General features: G+C 39.4%; 1 protein-coding gene across 2 annotated transcripts in view; it reads left to right on the top strand.

Annotated features, from left to right (window-relative positions):
- The window catches only part of FBN1 (fibrillin 1), a gene marked incomplete at both ends in the record, with an annotated part of 153,540 nt that overhangs the window by 49,387 nt on the left and 85,766 nt on the right, over positions 1-18,387 (top strand). For both annotated transcript variants that reach the window (XM_080626640.1, XM_080626641.1), the window contains 4 exons: positions 3,847-4,044; positions 7,312-7,437; positions 11,974-12,099; positions 16,735-16,893. In XM_080626640.1, the coding sequence (XP_080482766.1) occupies positions 3,847-4,044; positions 7,312-7,437; positions 11,974-12,099; positions 16,735-16,893 (609 nt within the window). The remainder of the gene's footprint in view (positions 1-3,846; positions 4,045-7,311; positions 7,438-11,973; positions 12,100-16,734; positions 16,894-18,387) is intronic.

Here is an 18,387-nt window from a genome sequence, read left to right as displayed (position 1 = left end):
TGTAGGCTTTGCAGAAATGAGTATGTGTTTCTGCCTTGTACAGTCTCACTGCCAATGTTCTTCTTTTATCCCCGACTGGTAAAAACACCACAACCAGCCCGCCAAACAGCAGAAACAAAACTGCTGCTAGGCAGGAAAGTAAGCTATAATGAAGATCAGCTTTAAGGTACTTGACTTGCCTTGGAGCCCTTTCTGACCTTTCTTTCATTGATTGTACGATAATGGAATATTCCTTTCCCTTTTCCCCTGTACTAAAGAAAGGGAAGGTTGCCAGTTTGTGTTGCTGAGGGTGGTTTCAGTTACACAGCAGTCTTGGCTGGATTTGGGGGTTCATGCAGAATTTACCCATGTGAAGTGCTAGTAGCTAGGAGGAATGTTTCCTCCCTCCAAGCAACAGTCTGGGTTTGCTGCTCAGCCAGTGTGCAGCACAGGGTACTGTGTGAGCTGTGCATGCTGTGTGCTGAGAAAAACAGCACTCATTTTACTGTTATCTGTTTCTTTATGATGGCAAGAGATAGCATTTTCCTCTTTTCAGTAATGAGATCTTGGTCATGATAAGATAAATGCTGGCTTGCTAGGGTCCCATCCTTTGACCTTTGCACCCATGCAGATTCCATTCATTTTAACAGAGGTGGAGGAATCTGTCAACCTCCTTAACAGGTTTGCAAAATCAGGCTGTTTACTTTGAAACAGCAAGAGCTCCTCGTAGGAGATTTACAAGAAATGAATCATGGAGGAAAAAAACCCAGAATTTAATCCAGCACCCTTGCATTAGCTGAATTGTTTAATCTGGGTTCCATTATTTCAGATTTTTTTTAAACTGTATTTTTACATTAAAAACTATATTGTGCTTGAAAACAGAGGTTAACATGAACTGAGCGCTTAAGGTGTGTATCTGGTGTCTAAAGCTTTGCATTAGCCTGGTGCTTGGAGGATCTTTGGTGCTGTCCAGCATTACTTGGGAACAATTACCATTATTTATTACTGTGCTCGGTTCTGATCAAAGCCTGCCAGTACTGTGTATTTCAGCAGCCTCTCTGGTGCTTTGAGGAACATAAAGAATCTTTTGAGAAGATAACTAAAATTATTTGACGATTGTGTCTGAAACTGGAATGAGCTCTAGATCAAAATGCAGCTTGATTCTTTCCTGTGGACTTAATAAGCAGGATTCTTGCATGGCCTGAACCAGGCTCATGCTGTTGCTTTCTTGCTCTTTTTGATGGTATAGGAGCTTAATGTGGTTTTACAGTTCCTGCTGTCTTCTCAGTTGTCTAAGGCTCCCTGTGGAATTATTCCTGATCAAAATATCTAAGAAGTATGTGAAGAAGCAGATAAAGTTGTAGATAGCTGTGACTAATGCCTACTGAAGGCTGCTTGCACGTGCTGAAATTCGCATTAGAAGTGACTTAGAACATTTGATTATCAGTTGCACATCCTTTAAAAATAATTTTACTGAAGTAATTTCAAGTCTCAACATTCTTCAGTATAATGAAATTACCTCTGGGAAAAAAACCAACCAAGCAAACTATGTAAGAGCTTTTCTGGCTATACTTCTTCCCCTTCTTTCTTTTTAACTCCTGACTGACCACTTGGTACCTTGTGTTTGAGTCATCGAAGTAGTTTGAATAATCTCAAATGACACAAATGTCTAAGGAAACTTCGTTGTTACAAAATAAAGATTGGAGTTTTAAGCTCATATCCGAAGTCAGTGCCTTGTAGCATAGACCCCATCTTCTGAAATCTGCATGATTCATGAAACCAAACACCTTCAAAGAAAAATGGTGTAACTCAAGGAAATTTCTTTACATGTGATACCATTCTCGTTTCAAGTTAGTGGAATCCCGTTTCCTACTCATAGGTCTTCATCTTGTAATGCATCAGAAAATGTTAAACTCACTATTAAGAATGCTTTAATTCTAGAAGTCTTCTTACTAAGCCTCTGTACAAATAAAAAAGGACTTCGAAGTGTGGATTCCTCTGTGGCCATAGATCAGTGGTACATCCAAATGCTCTTTTTCTTACGCATTTTCTGACCTTTAGAATTTTTCATTAAGAACAGAAAAGAAAACCTTTCTTGTGAAAAGGTGAATGATTGTATTGAGAAAATAGAAGAAAGCTGTACTAAGCAGAAAACTGAGTATTAAGGGTAAAATTTATCAAGGAAAAAGATAACGTGAAATATAGTCTATGATTATTCATAGTAAAGTGCTGTGAACTTGGATGATAACAAATAGGAGCTGGATTTGCTTGGGTTTGGGTGTATATTTGACCTACTTGTTACTGAAACCTTGCAGAAAGATTTGCATGATTATAAAGTTAATTTCATTGGGCTCACCATATTTCTAAGTCGTATTAGCCACAGCTAAGTCATTTATAGCTTGAAAGCAAACAATCGTAAATGCTGGTCCATTCATATTCTACCATAAAATACAAGATGGGTTATTCACCACTGTCTGGCGCATGCTTCCCGCTACGACAGAGAACAAAATGACTCCTTTTTAAACTGTATATATAAATGGCATAGGGACAATCTACAATAAGGGATTTCATTCTGAGGAGGTACACTGGAGATTTCCTGTTGCCAACACAAAACTGTGGCATTTCTAAAGAAATTGCCATCTATTGTTTTAATAGGGGGAGGTTGAGTATTGTGAGTTTTGCACAAAGTAGTGTGTTCTGATTTGTATCAAGGATGAAGAATCAATCACGGAATGAAATTTTTTTTAACTGACAGGATCATGATTTATTTGTATTCATTTGTGTATTGAAGGAGTAAGATAAAGTCAGGAGTCAGTAGTATTTGATTTTGTACTATATGCTTCCAAAGCTGCATCTCTACAATGAGAAATGAGAAAGAAGGCAATGTAAGCTCTGGTAAGAGCAAACTAAGCCTGTCTAACTAAGAAAATGAAAGCAGTTACAGAAATGCTTCAGAATGGGAAAAGAACTTGACAGAAGCTGTAGTGTGAAAAATTACTATGGGAAGTGAAGGGGCACAATGAGAAATACCAAGCCAGAAAGAGTTAAGGCGATGAAAAGGAATTAAGTAACCAAGGATAAAGAAAGAGATGTTATCAGAGATTCTGACCCATTCATGATCAGGCTGACAGAATCACTAGAGGAAGAGAAGTGTTCAATAAATGTAGCTGTACTGTTTGGAGGGGATAGGACAGAAACTTCATATTTGCAACCGTATCCTGGGCTGCATTTGCCCTTGGAGAATGGAACAAAAGAAAGGCTACTAGTATTTTATTAACATCTTAGTTTCATTTTGTCTATTGGCTAAGTGGCCTGTCCTACCATAAACAAATCAAAGCAGATGTGTTCCACATGCCCTCTGTTCAGCTGTAGGCAAAGCTTACCCACATAGCTGGTAGAGTGTATGCCTTAATAACAGTGAAAACAGTCCTCAAAAAATAACTTGCAGTCTGCATTGTCTTCCCTTGAGACTCATTTGAGAACAAAACTTGTGGAAATAAATGTATCCTAACTCAGTATTATTTTAATTATCACACCGAATATTTAAAACAAACCAATGAATAGACCCCACAAAGAGTATTGCTAGAGATTAAACTGAGCAGCAAAAAGGGACCTGGAGAATCTTAAGTATATAATACTCCTTGTAAAATAGTCACAATAGATTTATAGAGATGCTTATTTTCAGTGGATTTGAATGAGAAGAAAACTTGAGAAAAATCCGGTGCACAATACTGCTAAGGAAAATTGTTGGGCTGGTGGCAATTTGTGTGCAGAAGACTTGCCTAAATATGCTGGTATTTTGCTTTATTCAAAGTTTGTTGTGTATTTTTATTGTGATGCTGATTAGATTTCCTGTCTTTGGCACAGATTACAGGACCGGCCCTTGCTTTACTTTGGTAACCAACCAGATGTGCCAAGGACAGCTCAGTGGAATAGTCTGCACAAAAACCCTTTGCTGTGCAACAGTTGGGAGAGCATGGGGCCACCCCTGTGAAATGTGTCCTGCCCAGCCGCATCCCTGCCGCCGAGGTTTCATTCCAAACATCCGAACTGGAGCTTGTCAAGGTAAGTTAGCAGCAGAACTTCCCCAAAAGCTGCTGAAATTGTTATTGGATTAATCTTAATTGAGTTACGCTGCTGTGAATAACCTGTCCTAAGCCATTCTCAGTTATATGTGTGAAGAATGGAAAAACATTGTCAGATGCATTACTTCATGATTCAGTGAGTGCCTGATGTTCAAGTGAGTACATTAGTAACTTAGGTCATGTGAAAGCAGCCAGCATCTTAATGAATTTCTCATTGCCAGCAGTCTGGTGTTCTGTAATGGTGTTTTTCTGAGTGTGCCACTCGATCATTCTGTGGAGGAATTTATTCTGTTTTCAAAACGCACTCAAAACATCAAAAATCTGTGACAATAATGTTCCATTTATCCGGTGTGGGATTTTTTAGCTAAAATTTGTTGATTTTGGATTCATCTTGGGTGTCTTATCTCTCAAGCTACACTGCTTTGACCTGGAGAAAGTGCCTGTCATGCCGTTTGAAATGCCCCATTATATATTTTATACAAGTTTGAAATACATTCGCATTTGTTTCAAATCGTAAAATCCACCCAGATGTTGCTTACTTTTGACTTCAGAGCATGCCTTACCATAGAAAGTCCTTACACTGCTTTTGGCTTTTATTCTAATACTTCCAGCTGTATAAATTCTTTTATTGTCTGGATGTCTGGCAGGAAAGAGGAGAAAGTTAACAGGGGCAGCTACGTATTAAACTGATGTGGATTATACGTTCCCAGGACTGCATCTTTGGGGCTAGTTTATTTCCATCTGTCTAGCGTTTTTTAGTAAGTTACAGTATTTTTGAGATAAAGATTATAAATTTATGAGTGATTTTATTTAATTGTGAAATCCTTATGAAGGACTTCAAGGCATTCCATTTCATTAAAAATGCAGATAGCCTCTGCCACAGGCCAAGTCCTGGTTGGTGCCTGCAGACAGTCACGATGAACTTTGAAATGGGCATGTTTGTGTATGCCACATAATGTGCACATATTTTGACCTCAGCCATTCTGTTGTGCAGAAATCTGTGAATCTAGATTCTGCACACTTCTGAAATCTTATGTGTATAAGTATGTGGCCCACACCCCTGAATTTGTGCCCCACCTAGTCATATCCCTCTTGTTTGTGTCACAGAAAAGCTGCAGTGACCTCTCGAATGGGTTTGTGCATTTCAGAATAAAGCTACTTCTGCTTGCTGCACATTTCTTAACATGCAGCTACATTTATGCTAATCTGTATGCGGTGCCAGCACAGCTTTGGCCCTGTATGTTTGATTTGTACTTTCCAGTTTTCCTTTCTCTTGTAATGGGTTCATAATTTCAATAGATCTGCTATGGAACCACATATTAGCTTTATTTTTCATGCAATTGTACTAAATCCAGTCCTTTTGAAATCAGATAACATCCATTCAGACTGAAGACATTTCAGGGATTTCACATCCATATTCAATCTAAATAAAGGAAAGCAGGTTAAATAAAATCCAGGTTCTCTGAAAAGAGAACTGTTATTATTGTGTAGAAGTCAGAACAAATAACATGGAGGGGAGGGTCAGAAAAAATAACATGGAGGGGAGGGCAAGTTTATTTTAAAAAGTAAAAATCACTGCTCACAGTTTGTCTGTCTGGGCGAAAGTTAAATTAATATCACAGCTGAGATTTTTAAAGATACAAAGGAGGAAAATGGAAGCCAAAAGGTGGGATTTTGAAGCGGACGTTGTGAGTCAGGAGCATGACTTCTATTTGTTTCATTTTTTATTTTTTTAAAATGATCAGTACAGTGCCATGAAATCTGGCTGCCTCTGCTACTAAAGCAGTGCAATATTGCTGTAGCTGGAGTCCCAGCAGCAGTGTGACTATGTTGGGGGTGCTGTAGCTGTGCTAGTTCTCTGCTGCTAGTTCTCTGCCTCCCAGCACAGTGGTTAGCTCTAGCACAGCTTTGCTCCAGATCTGCTGCGCCCTTGACCCTCCTCAGTTGGCCTGGGGATCTTTACATAACACTCTGCAATGTGGTACAGATATGCCCCTTGACGTTCCTGAAACTTCCTACGTATGGCTCCCAGGGAAATTGCCTCTTGGCCTTTTGTACAGACATAATACTTTGCTTTTCAGACGACAAGACACATTACAGCTGTCTCTCTGGGATTTAGAAAGGGAGATTTGAAGGCGTCATCTCCTTCAGCCTGTGTCCCTGCACTGAAACCCATCCTAGTGTGAATCCCAAGAATTCAAGAAATCGGGTTTTACCAGCAGCAGCTGGTACTCTTCGGGGAGATGGGGGAAGCACAGGCGTTTGGGTTGGAGAGTGCTGAGTGCTCTGTTTGCTCCTGGAGGACAGGGAGCAGCAGATGAAGGGCAGCCCTGGGGACTGTGAGCCAGACCTCCACTGTCTGCTATTGCAGTGCCACTCCTCCTCTAGTCTCTTTTCTTTAGCTGTTACTAAGCCATAGCAACACTTTTGCAGCTAAGTGATGACATACACATTGTTGTGTTAAAATAGCTGTGAAGCCAGAAACTGGGGCCTCTTGAAAATGTTTGTCTTAAGCTTCCTACCTAGCCTGTGGTCATCTTTGTTGTTTCATTTTTCTTGAGTAAAAAAATTAAAAGCAAAGAGAGAGAAATAAAGGGGAAAAAAACCTCCAGATTTATGGATGTCTAAGCAGGTCATTAATAATTCCTCCTGAGACATTAATTATGGCTATGAAACTTCTTGAGTCAGATCCTAACCACAGCCTGAGGTCATTGGTGCTGCTCTTACTGGAGTGACGAGTTAATAATTTACATCAGTAATGAGTCTGCAGTTCCCCAAGCCTCTCTATGAGGCCCCCTCCATGCATACTGCGCACTGCTCCTCTGTGGCTCCTGCATCTCTGTGCTGGTGGGCTATGTTGCCAAGATTTTCAAAGGGGCAAGTGATTTTGGATGCCCAAGCTTTAGATACTTTAAAGGAACCTGAGTTTTGACAGACTGTGTTCTCTGCACACCAGTCCCCAGATGTTTTGGAAAAACAAAGCAACAGCAGTTAGATGTTTAATGTCTGTAACAATAATAACCATGTGATTTCTTGCAGAAGATATTTAGAGTACTGTACTTAATCATACTTTGCATAGAGTAATTACAAAATTAGTGTCTGTCTTCACAAGCAAGTATCATAATATTATGATGGTTGAAGCATGGATTTAGGCATATTTACTTTAATTTCTGAGTAGACAAATTATTATGGCTGTTCTTGAGAAATGAATTGAAAGTGGGTGTTTATTTCCTTTTTTATATGATAGATGTGGATGAATGCCAAGCCATCCCTGGGATCTGTCAAGGGGGAAATTGCATTAATACTGTTGGATCTTTTGAGTGCAAATGCCCAGCTGGACACAAGTTTAATGAAGTGACACAAAAATGTGACGGTAAGAAACTTTTAGAACTTTCTTCTGAAATTAAAGGAGGAAAGTCATCTTTCTGGAGCCAACTTTGATTGTGACAAGTTGATCTTACCAGAATCAAATCACTTTGATTGTAATTGTGACAAACTTTCCAGTCTCTTTTGTGTTGAATATGCAAATAGCATGCTTCACAACGAAGAGGAATAAGAGTAATTTCTCATTCTAAACCAGCGAGTCTTAAATATTGGCCTACAGTTTTTCCAAGCCTTGTATTCATGTAACATTTTATAGACTTAAAGGTAAACCTGAAACAAATTAAACAGTAAAACAAAAAATATGTTTTAACTGATATGTTGCTTTAGAAATGCTTGAGGTATGTTTCTGTATGTGGACCTTTTAACCAAAAGGTGTATATGACTGTAAGGTTCAACAGATGCCCACCTACTTATGTAAACTGCCTTTAACATTAATGGGAGTTTGACACTGCTGTGTGAAGACTGCAGTACTATCATCCTTACAGTTGCAGATGTTAAAGAAGGACAAACATTTTATCTTTCCTTATTGGTCTTCCTATTTTGGAAGTACTGCAGGTGCTAGATATTAGTGTGGAAATTTGCAGTGATGATTACGGAATCTTCCTAATTTTTAAGTGTGATTTGATAGTATTTTTTCCTCTCTGTAATACAGTAATTGGGCATAGATGTCTCCTTTGCTTTAAGAAAATTTTGGGTACATAAGGAACGTATTACTAAAATGTGTCAATTGCACATTTTTCATTCATCTTCTTTACCACGAATTCCAGATAATGTTTAAACTCTTACAACTGATCCTCTTTGCAGTGATTAGACAAAAATTAAATTAATTTAGGCAGACAAGCTTCATAAGGGGCTAGTGCCAACTTTCAGTATCGCAAACATGTATGGCTGCAAGATGTACATCCTTCACACTTTCTTGCATCAGGTGCCTTTAAGGAAGCACTCAAAATTTTGTAGTCATTTGGGAAGAATTATGACTTACCCTTTCAAAAGAAAAATTCCAATTTCAAGCAAAATTTTATAATTTAATTGCAGGTTAGGGATAGCAATGGCAATGTCAGAATAGTTTGTACACAGCCTGGTTTTCAGATTGACTGCCAGTGGTTTTGTCAGAAAGTTAACCAGAAAGTTATGGTAGAACAACATTGTGAGTGTTTCCTTCTGCGGATGAAGTACAAAGGACACGGTGAATAGGAAAGACTGCATATGTGCCTTATTAAGTATTAGTATGTGAAAAAACCGAGAACTGTAGGCTTGTATAGGCTGCACTGTAGAAACATTCCTATGGTAATTTTCAGCTGCTGAAACATGTAAAAAACCAAAACCAACCAACCAAACAAATCCCAACCCAAACCAAATTAAAGTGAAAGAAAAAGCCTCAAACCACCACCATGTTTATCGCCTGTGCTTGGTAACAGTTGAGGGACTGGACCCACGAACCTGGAATAGCTTGGTTCATTCCCAAATCCTGCCACAAATTTCCTGCCCTGTTTTATGAAATTGCTTTGGAATGATCACCTGGCTGCAAAGATGGGACAGAGTTTTCTTTCTTCAGTTCCATACCTGTACATTTTTTAACCTCAGCAGACAGAAACTTTCAGTACATCTTCATATTGCATGTACCAAGCAATTTTAATTAAAACTGTGTAGGTATTCATACAATTGAAAGAATGAAAAGTAACAGCCTTATACCAGCAGCATGAAATAGGATAGGGATTCAATAGTTGAGTATGGTAACGTAAGTACATCCTATCCATTCTGCTTCTTTAAATTGTCTTTTGAGCTTCAAGTTGAAGTCTCCAGTATAAAACAAGTAATTTGCCTTATAGTAATTGACTATAATTAATACGTAATAATTAACATCCGATCATGTACTTGGTTTAACTTCCTGTCCAGTAAGTTTTCTCGCAGCTGTAACCTGTCCTTGGGACAGAACTGAGAGCTACCTGCTGAATTACCAGTTGTTTTTTCAGTAGGTCCCCATTAAAGAAGATCAGGATAGAAATCATTAGATACAGTGAGACAACACGAGAAGATGGGAAATTAAGTATATTGGCCAAATTTCTCTTTGTTAGCATAGCTGGTGGAAAACTTCTTTTAAGTGTTAAATTATTTTGCAGCTTCATATAACGATTCATTTCCAGTTACATTAATGCTGAGGTAAATGCTTTACTGTGGTGATCAGGGGGGAGTAATTTTTCCTGGAGTGACATTTATATCTGCAAGTACATCAAGTATACTTACCTTTATAAAACTTGCATACTTAACAATGACAATGTTGCTTATATGAATGTCAACACTAATATAAATAGTGAAATACTGTTTGGGTTAGGCTCAACCCTAAAATAAAGAGTGATGATTTTGCTTTTAAAAAGGTCAGACTCTATATAAACAGTGGCAACAGTGACTTTAAAGATAAACATTGGTGAATTTGAGTAAGAAAATGCTTGACTCTGATCCATTTACAACTGCATTTTTCTCTGTTAATCAAGGGGCTTTATTCCGACCAAAATTCAATTTCCACATTTTTTGTCACTGAAACTTTTGGGACTCCTGTGGAGTATAATCCTGGAGCAGGAGCCAGAAGTCTCTTAGCAGTGCTCCCAGGGCACTTGGACTTGAGGCTTTGCCAACACTGTCAAAGTAGCACTGAACAAAAAGTCACACCCCTCTCACACACCCAAGCTAGGAATGTGACCCACATCACGACAGCTAGCAAGATGATGGGGAAGAATGTGTGCACAGGGGACCCAAGGCCCTGCACTGCTTAGGATGGGTTGGTCTCCAAGGTCTGGTTATCTGTGCCAGCACAGTCCCCTCCACTCCTTTCCTGCAAAGGCAAGGGGCCGCAAAGGTGTAGGAGCATCCAATGCTTTACTTAGGGGAGGAGGAATTGATATTTTTTATAATACTGAGTTTTGTATTGCTCTCTTTACAGGAGAGTAGAACAGAGATCCTTTCTACTTGCTAAAACAGTCGTTAATGGTCCTGTGGGACTTTGGGTGTTCCCCCATCTGTTGGGGCCAAATTCCAATTTAGGCGTTCCATTTAAATTCCCCCAATCGGTTTTAATGACTATGATATTATTCAGTCCTTGCCTTGGCGTGTTGGGTGGTGTTGCAGTATTTCATCTCAGAAATTCTTGTGGTTGGTGAAATCATTATTACAGCCATGTGTCTATCTGTTTGTAGATCTCTGAAGGAGAGGTTGGATAGAGTCCTGTGATGCCATTATTTCTGGCTGGCTTCTCCCTGTCAAGAGAGCAACTGGGTGATTGTAGGTGGCTGTGACAGGCAGTTACGGTTGATCACTCTAGAGAATAACCTGCCTTTCTGCTCTGCTTTGCTGGTTCTTCTCATAGGTACCATGGAAAAAAAGCGAGCTGTTTTTAAGCTCAGCTGGACTCCAGGTTCCTAGAAGATGAGAGCAATGCTAAGTAGATACAGCTGCATTGTTAAGACAGTCACTGGAAACCTAGGGGAAAGTAACTACACATCACAAGCAGGCTATTGATGGTAATTAAGGAGCAATTGGGGCTGGCACAGGTTGTTATTCACATGATTGTACATAACATAAATTCCAGGCTGTGGAAGAAACCTTTCACATTCCCTCTGTTCATGTATGCAGCTATGATCAGCTATAAGAAGGTATGTGTTAGGGTTTTTTTCTGCAGTCTTTGAAATTTTTTCTGCACTGGATCTGTGGTGATGATGATTTAGTATTGAATTGGGATTCTTTATTGAAGACCATCACAATATGGACTTTTATTTTAAAATCACTGACAAAAATCTAAGGGGAATTCTGGGCTTTGTCTAGCTTCTGCAGTTGATATTTCAGTTACTGTCTCAAAATCTGTTGAAACTTCACAATATTCACTTAGTGGAGAAAGCTAGGAAAGGTAATTTTTGTTGCCTGCAGTCATCCTTCTTTGAGCTATAATCCTGTCAGATTGTATTCCTTAAACAGTGCCTAGCTGCTCAGTGCTTTTATATGGGGGATTTCCAAGAAAAACCCAAGTGCAGTAAGAAGGACAGGCAATCCAGTAGGTGCTACACTTCCCTTTGAGTCAGTATTGAACCATTGCCTCAGTGGGGTGCCAGGAGATGCTGCGCTGCTGGAGATACCATGAGACATAACGGTTAAGCTCCTGATTGCCTTGGTCATTACAGGTCCCATGACAGTTTTCTTAATTCTGGCATGCAAAATTCAAAAGGGGTCGTGGTTTACTCAGTAAATCCCCTATGCAGTGTAAGACTTTGATCCATCATTATTAGGCAGTAAAGCAAACTCTCTGGCTTTTTGCAATTTACAAATACAGTATTTTCTTAGGCTTTGTTTCACTTATGTTTATAAGATGCCTAACAAAAGATCCTAATTCAAAACTGCTGATTATGCCCCTAGTACATAAGTTAGGAGGGGCTTCAGACCACGCTGAATTTGATCATTAAGACTAATTACAAAATACCTATTCTCGTGTCAGAACTAATTTAGCTAACCTGCCCCTGCTTCTCTTTTTGCCTTGAAGATATTGATGAATGCAGCACCATTCCTGGAATCTGTGATGGAGGAGAGTGTTCAAACACAGTTAGCAGTTACTTCTGCAAGTGTCCCCCAGGGTTTTATACAGCTCCTGATGGCTTAAAGTGCATAGGTGAGTACAATCCTGTAAATAATAAGACAGTAGTTGTCATGAACATTCATGAATATCTAAGATGGGTGACTGTACCAGAAACTTATTTCAGCTCATGGTCGTGAAATCTTCCTTTTATATAGAAGTAGATCATGTGCCTATATGTGTATTCTGAAATGATTTTTCCGTTTTCAGGATGTTTTTTCTCTTTCCCTCTTTGCTGTGACCTTCCCTTTCATTTTTCTTACTACAGTTTTTCTCTCATGTCATATTTGTTGCCTTAAACTAGGCAGAACTTGTTTAACACATCTGCTTGCAGGTTGACCCTGGCTAGATGCCCAGTGCCAAAGCCACCTTATCACTCCTCCTCCTCAGCTGGACAGGGAAGAAAAAAAATACAACAAAAGGCCCACAGGTTGAGATAAGGACAGGGAGTGGTCATTCACCAATTACTATTGCAGGCAAAACAGACACGACTTGGGCAAATGAGTTCTAATTTATTCCAATCATATCAGAGTAGGATAATGAGAAGTAAACCTAATCTTAAAAATACCATACCTCTACCCCTCCCTTCATCCCAGACTCAACTTTATTCACAAATTCACTACCTCTTCTCTCCCAGAGGCACAGGGAATGGGGAATGGTGGTTGTGTTCTGTTAATTGCACGCTGCCTCTGCCACTCCTTCCTCCTCAGGAGAGGACTCCTCACACTCCTCCCCTGCTCCAGGCTGAGGTCCCTCCCACAGGAGACAGTTCTGCACAAACTTTTCCAATATGAGTCCTACCCATGGGCTGCAGTTCTTCATGAACTGCTCCAGTGTGTGTCCCTTCTATGGGATGCATCCTTCAGAACAGACTGCTCCAGTGTGGATTCCTGCATGGGCTGCAGGTGGATATTTGCTCCACCATTAACATCCGTGGTTTGCAAGGGAACAGCCTGCACCACCAAGGTCTGCACCGCAGGCTGCAGGGGAATTTGCTCCAGTGCTTGAACCACCTTCTCCGCTCCTTCTCCACTGACCTTGGGGTCTGCAGAGCTGCTTTTCTCACATGTTCTTGGTCCTGGGAGCAATTGCTCAGGTGGTTTTTATCCCTTCTTAGCTATGTTATCCCAGAGGTGCTACCGCTGTTGCTGATGGGCTTAGCCTTGGCCTTCATATTCTTGTTCTCATGTTTGCCTTTGATTTAGTCCATGTTATATTCAGCAGTCATTTAGAAAAGCAAATATACTTGAGAAACAAAGTAATCACCCCAGGCAGCTCCTCATTCCAACTGTTATGACCTTAATGCAGATATTTTTCATTAAAGGAAGTAGCGTGATAAGCTGGGTGTGGGACATTTGTATCTGCTTTCATGATGATGAATTGGCAGTGCTGTTCTTTCAGGCTTTCACTGTGCAGAGCAGAACCTGTCTTCCAAAGGCCAGAGCACAAACCAAAGGACTGTGAGAATTAACTAAATGCCACTGCAGTGCCAAAGCCATGAAAGAGTAGTGTTAGCACTTAGTGCTTCTGCGAAGCATACAGCCTGCTCTGAGGCAGGGCAAGTATGCAAATTTTACTTTTTTTGGTTTTATGCAGTAATTTCTCTTTTCACTGCCAGTGCTGAATTTTGAGGAATTTTATTGTCATCTGAGAATCAAGTGGAAGGTTTATTTCCTCAGTTTTGGCTTATTTATTTAAAGGCTCACACACAGTGCCAGCAGTGGAGTTTCAGAGAGCACCCTGTGTTTAGTAACTTTGGTAGAAAATATTTTGGGAAAAAATTGAAAGAAAATAACTTCACAGACCCAAGTACCAAATGGTATTCAGTTCCCCAAGAGATCTGGAAATAGTTTGGGTTGGGATTAATTTTGAAGGGTGCCATTCTATTTCTGCAGGTTGTGAAAGATGAACTATATTGCTTCCATTATCAGTAACAGGATTTTGGTAGATTGGTTCTGTACTGTACACTTATAATGCCACTGGGAATTGCTTCTGTTGCTTCAAATTGATAGCTCCTAAATGACTATGGATCATTAAATCAGTGATTGCTGCTTGTACTTAATACTGATGAAGGAGATTCACCTTTCTGTAACAAAAAACATTCTAGAGATGCACAAGTTTAATTTGCTTTTTACTTTTTATGGTCATTGTTCTGTCAGGACTGCCCAACATTCACACCCATGTTATATTCCTGCAGTTTTTTCAGCCTTTTTTCCCCACTGTATATGTAGGCTGAAATAGCTCAGATAAAGAATTGGGTATTTAAATGCTGACAGGCCTGTGTTAAGTAATATGCCAGCCTGAACTATTATTAAAATTTTAGCTTTGTGTTCGAGGCAAAACGTACTAAATGGGAAGCACTATTAATTATCTGCAGATATGGTGGATTTGTGTCTAATATTAACGAGGACAGAACCCAGATCTGTATTTGAGCTGGGAAAAATGGATGATCTTGATTTAATTACAACATGCCAGTCTTAAGTGAAAAGTGTTAGCTGAACATGTCTATTCTGTTAGAGATGAGGAAGTGCTTCTGAGAAATGTATCCTTTATGGGATTCAAACTGAGCAGCACCAGAGCCAAGCATCCAGAGGAAAAGCTGTGAGTGCCATTATTATAGACCTTAAAAATTCAAATAGACAAAGCAAAGATAATTATCTCCTAGAGCTGAAGAGCAGAAACAAGAGCAGAACATCTCAAACCAAATACATGAAGAGTGTTATGAAGAAAACCACTAGCCCATACATCCAGCTCCAGCTGGCATAGATGTCTTTGGTCAGTCTACTTTTTTTTATTAATTTTTTGTAGAAGAGGCACATTTTTCTTGAGGTATTTTCATAGCAATTTTTTGCCTTTTCAAAATACTATATTTTTTTAAGTGAAAAGTACTAAAATATTAAAAACTGAAACAGTAAAAAAGTTGTTTCCTGCTCTTCTTGCCCTTATTTGTGTGTTTCACCGTTTGGAACAGAAAATGAAAGAAGGGAAAAAGAAAAAAAGAATCACTTCTGATTGGAAATATGGAAAGATTTGGCATTTTTCTCACAAATTTAGTGTCTTTTTCTGAAAATGATACGGCTTTTGGAAAAGCTCTTGCACCCATAGGTAGACAAAGATGTTTGCTGTGTATTTACCTTTTTCTGGCATATTGTGTTCTTGCACAGACCCCGTGTAGATACTTTTTACACTTCTGCCCATTACTGCTTTAAAATGTTTAAAAACTTGGTACTGACCAGAAGTGAGAAGGATGAATTACAGGGGATGATGATAGGGTCTGTTAGAGGACTTCCTCCCTATTATCCATGCCACCATCACTGGAGAACAGTTTCCTCTCCGGGGAACAGTTTGCATCAGAGCTTTATTTGATTTTTAATATAGTAGATAAAGGAGTGTACATGTTTGGCAGTTTAGTTGGGTACCAGGAGAAAATGGAGGACCAGTTACAGAACTGAGCAGATTTGAGTCTTTTTCCTCCATTTCAAATTTCCATTGTCTGATAGTATTAGTGAACTAACTAAAGTTTAGAAGCAAAGGCCAACTGAGTCTTTTATTGTACTGCCAGTAATATCCATGTTCAGGGTTACAGCTAATAAAAGGCAGAACCATCACAGACTCTCCCAACATATCACTGTATATCAATTTCCTCAAAATAATAAGAAACTTCCCTACTCTTTTTTTTTATATCCACTACCGTAGCTAGTAAACTCTGCACAGCCCTGTTACTAGACAGATGATTCTACCATGCCCTGGATAGCTGAGGTAATGTTTCTTTAGAGACTGGTGTCTGCTGTTGTAAAGTTGTATCTGCAACTTTTTTGTCTGCATTTTGACAGCAAATGTTTGTATATTTTAGAAACGAACTTGGTCTGGTTTATTGTGCAGGATCAAATCACACCACAGCTTATACTGAGTTGGACATGATGTGACATATTGTGAAACAATTGCTCAGAGCTTCAGATTGTATCACAAGATTTTTAGGGTTTTTTTCTCCTCCCATCCACATTTACTCTCTCTAAGCTGGGGAATCTCTGTGCAATGTTGTTAGAGCTGAGTGTATGAAATCTGGGTACAGGACGTTCTTTGTACAGCACGTGCTTAGCCTTTTCAGACAGGAAACCAGAATATCTCCATAAAAAAATGTGATGGCACCAATTAAAGCTTTGTTGTTGTTTCTTGCATGCAAGCCTGTATCTTGTCAAATCACTACATACTTCACCTGGAAAGCCATGACTAATGAAAAATGAATGCTTTGAGAGCTGCAATGCTGTGAGTATTTTGTTGTACATCAGTGGCTTTCAAATCAAAGCTTAAACAGAATTGATCTGATACTATCTTTAATAGAGGTGACAATTATATTCTGAATATAATTATATATATTGAATATAATTGAATGTAAAAATATATTCAATTCTGGTTTTGCCTCCATTAATTAATTGCTGCTCCATACTTCATTTCAGCTTCCTCACATGAGGTGTTACACCTGAATCCAGAGCAGCCCAAACATTATCTCAATTTTTCTGGTTTTCTGCCTTTTGTTTTTTATTGTTGTAATGGTCAAGTGCTATGTCCTCAGTAATGTAATCAACCAAGAAAAATAGGACCTTTGCCTTCTGTGAAAGCTGTGCTCCTTGTTGGACTGATGATTATATATCCCTTTCTTTCTCTTGGTAGATGTGCGTCCTGGATACTGCTTTTCTTCTCTGACCAATGGGCGTTGCAACAACCAGCTCCCCCAGCCGATGTCCAAAATGCAGTGCTGCTGTGACAGCGGCCGGTGCTGGTCTTCTGGAGCAGCCACCGCCCCTGAAATGTGTCCGATTAGATCCACCGGTAGGAATCTGCCTGTATATGCTTATGAGTGTGGTTGAACGCTGAGTTAGGGTGATATTCTTTTATCAGTAATGTTTTCGTTAAAGAAAATCACAGGATGGCTGAGGCTGGAGGGCACCAAGGGAGGTCATTTTGACTAAGCCCTGTGCTTTCTAAGACAGCCTCCTATGGCAGGTTGCTCAGGACCCCCAGGAGGATAGGGCAAGCAGACGTAAACATAGGATTTTATCTGTTGGTAATTAATGTTTTGTAGCCGCATTATTCTGACATTACCTGATCCAGATTCTGTTATCAACATCCTCTTCAGGCTCAAGTTACTTCCTTCACAGCCTTCTGATAGATCCTTATTCCCTCTGCAGTTTCATTTTTGTTGTAAAACTAGGGTTTCCTTCCTCTGACATCCAGCTTTCTGAGGTGCCATTTATTTCCTGAGGTTTGGCACAGAATGTGATTTCTGCTACCAAAATGTGCTGGACTTTACCACCTCTCTGTGTGTGGAGATCCCTGAATAACATGTGATTTGAATTTAAAGAAGATGATGTGCAGATTGTGCAACTAAGTGTGAGGGAGTGGGGGAAAGATGTTTTTGAGATTGTTTAGGACTGGAGACCTAATGAAATGCTTTAGAAATAAATGAATAAAAGAAACTTAAGGATTGATGGTAGGAGCTGAAGGGAGGTGCAGAGTTTAGGGAGGATTGGGGGTCATAACACTATAGCAGTGAAATTCTGAAGAAGTTGTCAGAGGTCATGTATGGGAGTGTTTATTATTCTTGGTTTTAATCCTTTGAGGGAAACTGCGTAATACTGAAGCAGAGATCTGTGATCAGAACTCTTGGAAGACTCTTCCTGATTCTGTCACGATCTCATTAATAATATTTAAACATGTTAAATGTCCAAAGCTGGCTAGAATAATACTAATGAAACAGCGTAATCTATTGGTGCTCATCTAAAATGAAAAGACAAGGAAAAGCTTTCAATCTTAACACAGTCCCTGTTTTCTTTACATACTTTCCAATTATCCATATCTAACTGGTGAACAAACTGGGTGGAAAAGTGAAGTAATTTGGCCAAGGCCACATACTGAGACGTGGTGGAGAAGGAGCTAGAATCCAGGACTTCCTGACTCATAAATCCATGCAAGGTCTTCCACATCATTGTTACATGCCACTTTTTTCTTTCTTTCTTTTCCCCCAACCTGGGATAAATTGAGACTATAAATTACTCTTTTCAAAAATGCTTTAAAATTCTTTGAAAGGCCTTACATGTATGTAAGGTATTGCTGTCATTATTTAATCAAGTTCAGTTATTCCTTAATGTATCCTGAGAAAACAAGATGAGGAATTTAGAGCTGTCAGTGGCCCAAAGTCTGTCTAACTCTGAAATGGAAATTTACTGCAATATAAAGTGGAGCACTAGCTGCATAATGTAACCAAGTGGTTGCATTTTCAATGTGGGCAGCAGACCCAGATGTTACTATAAAATAGGCTGTTTA

The sequence above is a fragment of the Psittacula echo genome (assembly GCF_963264785.1).
Source record: "Psittacula echo genome assembly, chromosome: 10".
Lineage (NCBI taxonomy): Eukaryota > Metazoa > Chordata > Aves > Psittaciformes > Psittacidae > Psittacula > Psittacula echo.
This window is presented reverse-complemented; position numbering and strand designations above follow the sequence as displayed.